At 42.0% G+C, this 13,907-nt stretch overlaps 1 protein-coding gene across 1 annotated transcript in view; it reads right to left on the bottom strand.

Annotated features, from left to right (window-relative positions):
• Positions 1 to 13,907, bottom strand: part of LOC127571382 (neprilysin-like) — a 222,825-nt gene that overhangs the window by 61,588 nt on the left and 147,330 nt on the right. The window contains 5 exon segments of the mRNA XM_052017696.1: positions 4,264 to 4,392; positions 6,771 to 6,864; positions 7,340 to 7,476; positions 8,899 to 8,978; positions 8,981 to 8,999. Of these exon segments, the coding sequence (XP_051873656.1) occupies positions 4,264 to 4,392; positions 6,771 to 6,864; positions 7,340 to 7,476; positions 8,899 to 8,978; positions 8,981 to 8,999 (459 nt within the window).

The raw sequence follows: 13,907 nt of genomic DNA, 5'->3' as shown, positions 1-13,907 counted from the left end.
AAATCAAACATTCCCGCTAAGATATTGGAACCTCTGGAGTTTAGGTGCAACCCATCCTTAGCGAATAGGTCATGCCTCTCCCAAAAAAGGTCCCAATTATCCAAAAATCTGAAGCCCTGCCCCCTGCACCAGTCACTCAGCCACGCATTCATCTGCCAGAGCTTTCTATTCTTCCTATCATTGACATGCAGTACTGAAGGAAAGCTGATCTTGTGGAGCCACTCCCTTCCGGTAAAACACTAAACTGAGGGCCAGTCCACCTTTCAAGGCTGATGTCAAAGATCGTTTAGCACAACCATGACTAAAAGTAGCAGAACTTGTGCTTCACATTTATCCCTTGCCAACAACAGACGACGTGATCTGTTCTCTGTGGGGAGTACAAATATATGAACATATTACTCAGCCCAATACACCACGGGCACATCCCTCCCCACCATCGGTAGTGTCTACAGGAGGTGCTGCCTCACGAAGGCAGCATCCATCATCAAAGATCCCCACCATCCGGGCTGTGCCATCTTCTCGCAGCTACCATCAGGCAGGAGCTACAGAAGCCTGAAGTCCCACACCACCAGGTTCAGGAACAGCTACTTCCCTTCAACCATTCGCTTCTTGAACCAACCGGCACAACCCTAATCACTACAGTTTACCAACTCCATGATCAGTTTGATTACTTTACACTAAAATGGACTTTTTTTTGTTCTAATTGTTCTTCCCTGTAAAAATTGTGCATGATTTATGTTAATTGTATGGTTTGCTTGTGCATGTTGTGTATCTGATGCTATGTGCCTGTGATGCTGCTGCAAGTAAGTTTTTCATTGCACCTGTGCATACGTGTACTTGTGCATGTGACAATAAACTTGACTTTGAAATCTTATCTTAAATTGGCCGTTTGGCCTCTCCAGCCTACTTTGCATTCAATAAGATCATGGCTGCTCTGCTTGTAATCTCAACTCGTATTCCTGTCATCCTGCCTGCTTACCTATTAGCTATCTACCTCAACCTTAAAAACATTCAAAGAATCTATTTCCACTGCCCTTTGAGGAAGAGAGTTTCCAAGGACTTCTGACTTCTGACCATCAGGGAGAATATGGGCACCTCATTTCTGTCTTAACTTGGTGATCTCTTGTTTCTAAATAATAACCCCAAGTTTTAGATTCATCCATAGGAGGAAACAGCCTCTCCACAACCATCCTGTTAAGATCTGCAGGATTTTATGTTTCAAGCAAGAAACTGCAAGAAACTGCAGGGAGTTGTGGACATAGCTCAGCACATCACGGAAACCAGCCTCCCCTCCATGGCCTCTGTCTACACTTCTCACTGCCTTGGTAAAGCAGCCAGCATAATCAAAGACCCCACCCACCCCGGACATTCTCTCTTCTTCCCCCTCCCATCGGGCAGGTGATACAAAAGCCTGAAAGTACAGACCACCAGACTCAAGGACAGCTTCTATCCCGCTGTTATAAGACTATTGAATCATACCCTAGTATGATAAGATGGACTCTTGACCTCGCAATCTACCTCGTTATGGCCTTGCACCTTATTGACCACCTGCTGTGCACTTTCTCTGTAGCTGTTACACTTTATTCTGCATTCTGCATTGTTTTACCCTGTAGTACCTCAATGCACTGTGTAATGAATTGACCTGTATGGATAGAATGTAAGACAAGTTTTTCACTGTACATGTGACAATAATAAACCAATTCCAATTCCAATTCTAATTAAGTCCCCTCTCACTCTTAGACTCCTGTAGATACAAAGTTAGCTTGTCCATACTTTTCTCATAAAATAACTAATCCATTCCCAATAATGTCTGGGAAACATTCTGTGAACTACATTCATCACAGCTTGGTATGGCAACTACTCTGCCAAAGATTGCAAAAAACCGCAGAGAGTTGTGCACAGAGAGTTGTCTACCACAAAAACCAGCCTCCCCTCTGTTGACTCTGTCTATACTTCCCGCTGCCTCAGGAAAGCAGCTAACATAATCAAAGGCCCCACCCACCCTGGTCATTCTCTCTTCTTTCCCCTCCCATTGGGCAGAAGATACTTAACAAAACATGTACCACCAGGCTCAAGGACAGCTTCTATCTTGCTGTTATAAGCCTCTTGAATGGACCTCTTGTATGATAAAGATGAACTCTTGATCTCTCAATCTACCTCATCATGGCCCTTGCACCTTATTGTCTGCCTGCACTGCACTTTCTCTGTAACTGTAACACGATATTCTGCGTTCTGTTTTTATTGTTCCTTTTTGAACTACCTTGATGTACTTATGTTTTAGAATGATCTGTCTGGATGGCTTGCAAAGCACAAGTTTTCCTCAGATCTGGATACCTGTGACAATAATAAAGCTTCTTTAAAAATGGAGACCAATACTTTACACCGTATTCCAGATGTGGTCTCACCAATGTCTTATATAATTGAAGCATAACCTCCCTATTTTTTGGGAGATTGCTGTGTGGAAATTGACTGCTCAGTCTCCCAAATAACTAGTCTTGAAATATCTTTCATGAGTGGCAGGGTTCTTTGGGAAGTTCGGAGATGATGAGAATTGCCGCTGAGATGCAAATCTTTCCTTCAATAGGTGGATCTGTGAATGGAAAGGTAAAGCCCGTGTGCGGGGAGACACATGCAGAGAAGCCTTATTTTCTGCCTGTTTTGAAGAAAAGATATAGGCCCTGATTTCCCATCTATACAGGTTAACCAGGAACCAATAGAAAAGAGGTATGGACAAGGTTAACAATGGCTCAACCAATGGCTTGTTGACAAGGATCCGTGCTGAAAGTACCTTTAAGAGGGAAGCAGTGTAGATACAGGACAAGGTAACATTGTGGTCATTTTGCTGAAGCTATAATCAAGAAAGCTTGACTAATAATGGAATCATGAGTTCAAATCTCACCACAGTAACTGAAGAACCTACGTTAATTGAATAAATCTGGAACTAAAAACATATCAACAATGACGAAACTATTAAACTGTTGTTAAGACCCTTAAACAAAAAAAGACTGCAGATAAAATAAAAGTTCTGATGAGGGGTCTACGACATTACAGGGAAGGTAATTCCCTTCAACCATTTGGTTCTTGAACCAACCTGCACAACCCTAATCACAAGAGTTTAGCAACACTATGTTGCCTCATTATAGGAAGGATGTGGAAGCTCTAGAAGGTGCAGAGGAGATTTACCAGGATGCTGCCTGGATTGGAGAGCATGTCTTACGAGGATAGGTTGAGTGAGCTAGAGCTTTTCTCTTTGGAGAGAAGAAGGATGAGAGGTGACTTGACAGAGGTGTACAAGATGATATGAGGCATAGATCAAGTGGACAGTCAGTGACATTTTCCCAGGGTGACAATGGTTCACACGAGGGGACATAATTTTAAGGTGATTGGAGGAAGGTATAAGAGGGATGTCAGGGGTAATTTTTTTACACAGAGATTGGTGGGTGTGTGGAACGCACTGCCGGCAGGGGTTATGAGGGCAGATACATTAGGGACATTTAAGAGACACTTAGAATGACACATGAATGATAGAGAAATGGGGGGCTGTGTGGGAGGGAAGGGTTAGGTAGATCTTAGAGCAGGATAAAATGTCAGCACAACATTGTGGGCCGAAGGGCCTATACTGTGCTGTAATGTTCTATGTTCTATGACCACTTTGATCACTTTGCACTAAAATGGACTTTGTTTTTTGTTGTTCTAATTGTGTTCTTTCTTGTAAAAATTGTGGCTAATTCATGTTTTTCTTGTGAATTCTGCTCATATGATGCAATGTGCCTGTGATGCTGCTGCAAGTAAGCTTTTCATTACTTACATAATACTGCATACATATTCCTGTGCATATAACAATAAACTCAACTTTGACTTTTACATGAAATGCTAACTGTTTCTCTTCCCATAGATGTGGCCTGACCTGCTGAGTATTTCAAGCATTTTATGTTTTTATTTAATATCGGTTAACTAACAACCTTGAAGGCCGAAAATCTATGGTCTTTTCCCAGCCTGGTGTACATGTGATCCCAGAACCAAAGCAATGTGGTTAGCTTTAAATGGTCCAACTTTTGAAAGGTGCTACCTTCACCAGGAGGACAGCTGTGGTCTCAGAAGATGAATCTCCACTGCATTCTCAAGGCCAATTACTAAATGGGCAATAAATACTAGTTTTGTCATTGATGCACACAATCCTTGAATGAATAAGATGAACAAAACCCCGTCACGTTTGCACTGTTTTGCAAATCTGAAAGATGTTCAGAATGTAGGTAAGTGTACCATTTGCTTGCTCTCCCCAGCAAAAGCTTCCTCCACATAGAGTCGTCCGACTGCCTTGTCCATGTTGCCGTTGACAAAACTTGCACACTTTTTCCAAACTGCGATCTCCGATGTTGTGCCATAGAGTGCCTAGACAGAACAAAATAATAAATGGAACGTTCAATAAAACATCACATTTGACCTCAACAGTGGCTATCTTGGCAGAGACCCTAAATAGCATAGCAACAGGTTAAAAACCTTCGGAGGAGAATTTTTTTAAATTATCTTTTTCTCAGGGAAATCACTTCAGCAGAGCAGACTCAATGGGTCAAATGGCCTACTTTGTCTTGTGAGCATAACTTTCCATTTTTAACACGTTGGTGTGGATTTTAATTGCAAATATCCTGTATATTTTACATTTGATTTTTTAATTTCTGTCCATCTGAAGATTTTTTTTTTAATGGCTTAGATCCTGTTTTCTCTTGCCTTCAATGTTATTTCAGGCATCATGATTCCTAGAATTTCTACACTTCAGAGTTACACGGTAGTGCAGCGGTTAGCGTAATGCTATTACAGCACCAGCAACCCGAGTTCAACTCCTGCCGCTGTCAGGAAGGAGTTTGTATGTTCTCCCTGTGACTGCATGGGTTTCCTGCAGGTGCTCCGGTTTCCTCCCACATTCCAAAGACGTACGGGTTAGGAAGTTGTGGGCATGCTATGTTGGTGCTGGAAGTGTGGCGACACTTGTGGGCTGCCCCCAGAACATTCTACGCAAAGATGCATTTCACTGTGTGTTCCCATGTGCATATGACTGATAAAGATCTTATCTTATCCAATTATCACTGCAAACTTGTATGTCAATGATTGTCATTGAATTTTTGTTGGATTTTGCCATGTCAACAGTCACGTTCCAGTTACAATCTCTTACCACGAGGTGGCAGTTGAGGCACGAGGAAAGACTGGACAAGCTGGGGCTGTTTTCTTTCAAAATAGGAGGCTGAGAGGACAGTTAACTGATGTCTACAAAATGATGAAGGACCCTGACAAAAGCAATAGAGAGGATCTACTTCCCTTAGCAGAGGGGTCTTAACCCAACAGGCAGAAACTTAAAGTGATCTAGAAGGATCAGAAAGGAGGAGAGGAAAGGTTTTCCCCTGGCTTGTGGTAGGTTCTGGAACTCACTGCCTGGGAGTGTGGTTGAGGCAGAAACTCCCAATGCATTGAAACACTGGGAGCTGTGGGGCTACAGACACAGTGTGACAACAGGGGTTTGGTTGGCTAGCCCTTTATGGACTGGCACAGATACAATGGGCCGAATGGCTTCCTTCCCTGTTGTAAATTTTCTATGACTCTACAATGCCATGTCAGTTTAGATTAAGTTTTGGATAATCCTCCGCCCCGTCCCAACCACCTAATTGCATTTGAAAGAAGATTTTATCTTCGTCAGTTGTTACAACATGAAGTGTAGATAGAGTCCATGAAGGGGAGGCTACCTCAGAAAAGCAACCAACATAATCAAAGACCCCTCCCACCCTGGACATTCTCTCTTCTCCCTCCTTCTATCGGGCAGAAGATACAAAAGTTTTATAACATATATCACCAGGCTCAAGGTCAGCTTCTATCTCTCTGCTGTAAGACTCTTGAATGGACCTATTGTACATTAAAGAAGAACTCTTGATCATAATCTACCTTGTTATGGCCCTTGCATCTTACTGTCTACCAGCACTGCCCTCTCTCTGTAACTGTTACACTTTATTCTGCATTCTGTTATTGATTTTCCCTTGTACTACCTCAATGTGCTTATTTTTTGAAATAATCTGTATGGATGGCATGCAAAAGTAAATTTGGTATTGGTATTGGTTTATTATTGTCACTTGTACAGTGAAAAATTGGTCTTGCATACCGATTGTACAGATCAATTCATTACACAATGCATTTTGTTAAATAGGTAAATTGGTTTATTATTGTCACATGTACCGAGGTACAGTGAAAAACTTTGTTTTGCATGCCATCCATACAGATCATTTCATCACATCAGTGCATTGAGGGGAAAACATTGAGAGAAAGCAGAATATAGTGTTACAGTTACAGAGAAAGTGCAGTACAGGGAGATAATAAGGTGTAAGTTCATGATGAGGTAGACTGTGAGGTCAAGAGTCCATCTTAACGTACAAGAGGTCAGTTCAATAGTCTTATAACAGCGGGATAGAAGCTGTCCTTGAGCCTGGTGGTACATGCTTTCAGGCTTTTGTGTCTTCTGCCCAATGGGAGGGGGTAGAAGAGAGAATGTCCGGGATGAGTGGGGTCTTTGATTATGTTGGCTGCTTTACCGAGGCAGCGAGAAGTGTAGACAAGAGTCCATGGAGCGGAGGCTGGTTTCCGTGATGTGCTGTGCTGTGTCCACAACTTAGTTCCTTTCACTAAGCTTTTCATTGTACCCCAGTACATGTGACAATAATAAACCAATTCCAATTCCAAATTGTAGCTATGGGTCAGTTATGAGCATCCAAACACTATGCAATTCTTACCTTACGAAAAGCTGCTCTTGTGTCCTTGTAGGCCAAGCTCAGACTTCCCACGAAATCCATTGCTTGTTTCCATATGACGTAGTTTTGAATCTCTCTGCAAATCACATGAACCATAAATTTTAATCTTTCTCTTACTGCCTTTACTTTTCTTCCCTCCTTTCCTGAGTATGGCTTCATTCTCGTTGCGGCCGTTCAATTCCTCACTCAAGTGGCTCTCCTCTGCACACGAGCTTTGATTACAAGTGACGGCGACCTATTTTATGGGACAATGCATCACACACCTTCATCAGAAAGGTCTCCTGTGATTGACTGATTGTGGAATGCATTTGGTAAGAGCAGAACTGGAGGAGTGAAGATTCCTCAGAGAGATTTGGGGTTGGAGGAATTAGGGACTTAGGAAAAGATAGGACCATGAAAAGATTTGAAAAGAGGTGTGATGATTATAAGAGCCAGAACAAGCCAGGGAGAGGAAGTGGGAGTGGTGAATGGGACTCGACACAAACCAATTAAGTTATGACCACGCTCTTTCTCACATGCAGAGAGCCACATAAGGCTTTAGACACACATACCTGTCATTATATTTCTTGAGGATATCTCCTAATTTCTTAAGATAATCAGGTGCATAAACAACAACTTGTTCTGTTTCCGTCACAGTCAGAGATACTTTAGAGAGGATCTTGTTGATGAAACCCATCCAGTCGAACAGCTGGTGGTAGAAAGAGATTGAGCACATTTTTATTTTCTGTGCACAAATTGTATTCAGAATATCAGAAAAATTTGTTCACCCAGACCATTGTTTCTCTGGCTCTTTGGAAATTTGATTCCACTGAAGGCATTAGGAATTTTGGAAGTGGAGAACTCTGTCAGCATGACGCAAGGGTAGAGTTTGCTGGGGCCTTGACACCGATGTTTAAATCTTCACCAGCCATAGGTGAGGTGCCAGGTGACTGGAGGACAGCAAACGTAGTACCTTTATTCAAGAAAGGCAGCAAGGATAAGCCAGATAATTACATGCCTCTGAATCTAAAGGCAGTGGCAGGAGTTATTGGCAACATTTCTGAGGGACAGGATTAATCTCCATGCAGAAAGATAGTGATTAATCAAAGATAGTCAGCATGGCTTTGCTGGGGGAAGATTCTATCTGACCAATTTGAGCTTCTCAGAGAGGTAACAAAATGTATTGACGAGGCCAGTGCAACTGATGTGGTCTACATGGACTTCATAAGGCCTTTAATAAGGTCACATGTGGGAGATTGGCCTGAAAGATTAGAGCCCATGGGATCCAGGACAAATTGTGGATCCAAAATTGGTAATAAGAGGCAGAGGGTGAAGGTGGAGGGTTGCTTTGTGATAGAGGTTGGACCATCGATATACCACAGGATTGGTGCTAGGACCACTTTTGTCACCCAAAAGGTGGTTGGAAACTGGAACGCATTGCAATATTTGACGAGTATCCAGATGAACTCTTGAATGACCAAGTCTTATAATGCTAAGGACCAAGCACTAGTACATTAAATGTGATTAGTATAGATAGGTATTCAAGTTCAGCATGGATATGGTGCACTGAAGGCCTACTTGTGTGCTGTACAATTCTATAACGCTGTGCTGATGGCGCTATACCAAAGCAGAATTGACTGAGAACTCAAAATCTGCTCCTTTTCCTTCACAGAATAACATTGAGAGGGGTTACAATTTTTAGCCAGACTGCATTACAGCAGATTAAAAGCATCTGAGTTGCAATTACAGATATATTTGAAATGAATCTGTTAATCTGTGTGCTCACAAATAGCAATTTCAATCTCCTTGGAGTTGGTTTGGAGTCATCAACTAAACACAATGATTGAAACTGATTAACAACCTGTGCTTCAATTTGTAACCCAGAGTTATCTAATGTAACTCTGTTATTTTAACCTTGTAATGGACACTGAATTGCTGAGCTGGTATTAAAAAAAACTTAATTCTAATTTGTTTTCATTCATAAGACTCCCTAAAAACACAGAACTTGCAATTGGTTCATTCAGCCCCAATAATGGCACTGTTATTAGGATCGTAACGTAGTGTGGGAATAGTTTTGATTTTCAACATGGCTACAGTTTAAGCACACAATTTAATTCAAGAAATCATTTACCCTGTTACTGAGGTGTACTTGATAGTCACTTATCACTTTGGAAAGAGGCATCTTGTTGTAGAGTTTGTTAGGATCATTCTATCTTCAGTTTTGGTTGTAGCCTATGGAATAAAAATATATACATAACTATATTCAGTCCTGTTTCAAACACAAATAGAGGCAAAGTGATAATCATGTTCTTCACAAATAACTAACCGATGTGTGGACTGCATGGTATTCTGGGCCAAGTGTGGCCTACTAGGCAACTCTCTGAAGCAGAAAATTGTGAGGTCAAACTGCATTCTTGGCATTATCTGTCGCTCCTGATGGAGAAGTGAAGTGGTGCTGTACTGTGAGAAGTTCATCATCACATCAGGTTAGCCTTCTTCGTTGGATTGAAGATGCAAGCCGCTCTTTCAGGAAAAGCTGGGACCTGCCCTCTTCGACAACCATCGGGGAGGAGGTAAAGGAGCCTGAAGACCCACACTCAGTGATTCAGGAACAGCTCCATCCCCTCCGCCATCAGATTTCTGAACAGGCCATGAACCCATGAACACTACTTCGTTATTCTTTTTTTGCACTATTTATTTATTTTGTAATTTATAGTAATTTTATGCCTTTGCACTGTACTGCTGCTGCAAAACAACCAATTTCATGCCATATAAGTCAATGACAATAAACCTGATTCTGATTCTGAGTTTGCCTTGATCACCTGCCAACTGTTTACCCTATAACCAATGTAATTAAAAGGAAAGAATCTGATCTTTATCATGCTTCTGAGTGTGAGAGCTGGTTATGTGTGAGCTGAGTGCTACATTTCTTACATAACAACAGTGCCTAGTCTTTCAGGTCTTTCTTTGGTTGTGATGTGCTTTAGGATGACCATAAATACACGTCTTTCTTTTGAATCATGAAGCACAGAAATGAGCCCTTCGGCCCATTATATACATGCTGACATTTTTGCCCATCTACACATCCCATTAACCCTCATTAGGACTACTACACCTTAAGTGTCTGTATAAATGCCTCTTAAACATGATTGTATCTGATTCCACCAACTCCTCTGGCAGCGAGTTCCAGAGATCGACTGCTCTCTGTGTAAAAAACTTTCCCCTCAGATCCCCTTTAAAACTCCCTCCTCTCACCTTTGACGTAAGAGCTCTTGCCATTGGAACCCCTACCACGGGAAAATAAGTTTGACTACTAACCGCATCTATGGCTCTCATAACCCAATATACTTCTACCAGGTCACCCCTCAACCTCCTTTGCTCCAGGGAAAACAAGCCCAGCCTATCCAATCTTTCCCCATAACTAAACTCCTCTAATCCAGGTGATATCTAGTGAGTCCTCTCTGCACTCTCTCCAGTGCATCACATCCTTCCTACAGTGTGGTGACCAGAACTGTACACAATACTTTAAGTGCGGACTGACTAGTGTTTAGTAAAGTTGCAACATTACATCCCAAATCTTATATTCAATGCCCCGACCTATGAAGGCAAGCGTGCCATACGCTTTCTCTACCACCCTATCGACCTGTGTTGTCACTTTCAGGGAACTATGCACTTGAACCCCAAGGACTCTGTCCTATTCCTAATTGACTTCCCAAAATGCATCACCTCATACCTGTCGTGGTTAAACTCCATATGAAAATAAGCTGCATAATTAAACAGTGAAAACAAACAAAAAGCCATCAGAGGGGGGGCTCAAGTACAGAATGGAGACACCAGAGACTGCAGATGTTGGAACCTGCAGCAACAAACAAGCAGCTGGAGGAGCTCAGCAGGTCAGGCAGCATCTGTGGAGGGAAATGGACAGTCAACATTTCGGGTCGAGACCCTTCATCTGGACTGCTATTACAGAATGCATTTTTGATCGTTTTTGGAACAATGCTTACAATTTTACTGTGGCTCTTGACCTCACGATCCACCTTGTTATGACCTTGCACCTTATTGTCTACCTTCACTACACTTTCTCTGTAGCTGTGACACTTTACTCTGCATTCTGTATTATTTTACCTTGTACTACCTCAATGCACCGTGTAATGAATTGATCCTTATGAACGGGATGCAAGTTTTTCACTGTACCTCGGTACAAGTGACAATAATAAACCAATACCAATTCCAATTCATTCTTCTTCAAGGAAATAGGGCAAAGTCAACATGGTTTTATTAAAGGATAATCATGTTTAACCAACCTATCTAGGTCCTTGAGGAAGCACCATATGTTGTGGACAGTGGGAAACTGGTGAATATACTAAGATTGGATTTCCAGTAAGCACTTGATAAGGTGCTGCTCCAAATACTATTGCTGGGAATAAAAGCTCTTGGTGCAGGAAAAAAAAATTGCTGTGAGGATGTAAGATTGAGGACAAAAGACATTTGGCATGTCCCTTTGACCCTCACCAATCCTAATAGAGGCATCATAGAAAGCATCCTATCTGGATGCATCACGGATTGGTAAGGCAACTGTTCTGCCCCGTGACCACAAAAACTACAGAGAATTGTTGTCACAGCTCAACACATCATGGAAACAGCCTCCCCTCCATGGACTCTGTCTACACTTCTCGCTGCCTCGGTAAAGCAGCCAACATAATCAAAGACCCCACCCACCCCGGACATTCTTTCTTTTAAAATCCCGAAAGCACGTACCACCAGGCTCAAGGACAGCTTCTATCCCACTGTTATAAGATTATTGAACAGTCCACTAGTACGATAAGATGGACTCTTGACCTCACAGTCTACTTTATTATGGCCTTGCACCTTATTGTCTGCCTGCACTGCACTTTCTCTGTAACTGTAACACTTTATTCTGCATTCTGTTATTATTTTCCCTTGTACTACCTCAATGCACTGATGTGATGAAAGGATCTGTATGGATGGCATGCAAAACCAAGTTTTTCACTGTACCTCAGTACATGTGACAATAATAAACCAATTTACCAATTTAGATTGACTGGTCACCAGCAAGAAACAGAGAGTTAGCATAAATGAATCTTTTTTTCTGGTTGGCAAGATGTAATGAGTGGTGTGCCACAGAGACTGGCGCTGGGGCTGCAACTTTTTCAAATTATTTTCATGACTAGGATGAAGGCATTGAAGGTAAAGTTGCTAAATTCAATGATAAATTGGAAGTAGGAAAGTAGGAAGTGGAGATAAGGAGGCTAGAGAGGATACAGATAGCTTAAGTGAATGGGCAAAGGTCTGGCAAATAATGAATAATGTGGGAAAATGTGAAATCTTGGCAGGAAAAATAATAAAGCATTCTCTCTAAATAGTGAGTGATTGCAGAGGTATTTGAATTTCATAGAACATAGGATATCGAACAGTACAGCACAGGACAGGCCATTCGGCCCACGATGTCGTGCTGCTCTTGATGCCAATTTATACTAAACGTCCTCTTCCTGTGTATCATCCATATCCCTCCATTCCCTTCACATTCATGTGTCTGTCTAAAAGCTTCTTAAACTCCACCAAACTGCCTGCCTCCACTACTACACCAGTAACCCTGTTCCAAGCACCCACCACTCTCTGCGTAAAAAACTTGCTGTGAGGTGTCCTCTGGTATTTGACATTTCAAATTTGTCATTTCTATGCATTTGCATTTGTCACTTCCTACGCATAATTTTTAAAAGGTCAGTGTGTAGCTGCAGAAAGTAATTAGGAAAGCTAATAGAATGTTATCAGATCTGACCCGAAACATCGACTGTCCATTTCCCTTCACAGACGCTGCCTGACCCGCTGAGTTCCTCCAGCAGCTCGTTTTTTTTGCTCCAGATTCCAACACCTGCAGTCTCTTGTGTTTCCACAATGTTATCATTGATTGTTAGGGGAAATTGATTAAAAAAGTTTGGAGCTTGTGCTAATTTATAAAGGACATGGGTGAAACCACAATGTAAAGTACTGGAAGTACCGGTCTTCCAGATGAAGGAAGTATGTAGGTGCATGGGAAACATTTTGGAGGTTTACCTGGCGAGTTGTGTAATGACGAAAGGTTACAGAGACTATGCTTATATCCACTAGCATTTCGAAAAGTGAAAGGTGACAATCGAAATATATAAGATTCCGGAGGGAGCCTTGACAGGGTAGATGTAGGGAGGATTTTTCCTCTCATGGGAAGATCTCGAATAGAGGGTCATGGTTTAAAACTAGGGGGGTCGCCCATTTAACAGAGAGATGAGGCAATTTTTTTAATCTCTTTAATCTCTCTGACGTTGTAAGTCTTTGGAGCCCTCTTCCTCAAAGGGTGCTGGAAGAAGAGCTTTGAATATTTTTAAGAAAGAGGTAGGTAAATTCTTGATGGATAACTGGGGGTAGGCAGGTAATGTGGAGCTGGTGTTACAGTCTAATCAGCCATCATTTTGCTAACTGGTGGACCGGTCTAGTGGGCCTTGTACACCTGACAGATGAAGCCTTGTTCTAGCTCTGATGCACTAAACACGCAATTAAATTCCACTGGCACTGAAGTTAAGAAAACTTCAGAATCAGTGTTCGGCACTCAACCAAGGCCAAATCCCTTGTGGCAACACACACTGGGTACTTCTAATGTCAATAGTTGATTGGGAGGCATACTACACAACAACTTGTTCCCTTTTTAAAGCTTGTTGTCCTCAAAGCAGAGTGTGGACTATACATGGCAGGGAGGGATCAAACACAGTATAGTGGGTATTGAACCTGCAAGTCAGCGTGGTTCATGAATTTGTATTCTACATGTTGACCACTGTTTGATGCCATTAAGCTGGAAAGAGTGCAGAGGAAATTTACGAGGATGTTGTCAGGACTCGAGGGACTGGGTTATAAGGAGAGATTGGGCAGGTTAGGACTTTATTCCTTGTAGCATATGAGACTGAGGGGTAATCTTACAGAGGTGTAGAAAATCATGGGAGGCAGATAGGGTGAATGTACTGTCTTTTTCCCAGAGTTGGGGAATCAAGATCCAGAGGGCATGGGTTTAAGGTGAAAGGGGAAAGATTTAATGGGAACCTGAGGAACAATCTTTTTTCACCCAAACAGTGATATGGATATGGAACGAGC

Source organism: Pristis pectinata, chromosome 6 (assembly GCF_009764475.1).
Source record: "Pristis pectinata isolate sPriPec2 chromosome 6, sPriPec2.1.pri, whole genome shotgun sequence".
Classification (NCBI taxonomy): domain Eukaryota; kingdom Metazoa; phylum Chordata; class Chondrichthyes; order Rhinopristiformes; family Pristidae; genus Pristis; species Pristis pectinata.
Note: the sequence above shows the minus strand (reverse complement) of the source record. Positions and strands in the feature narration are given on the sequence as shown.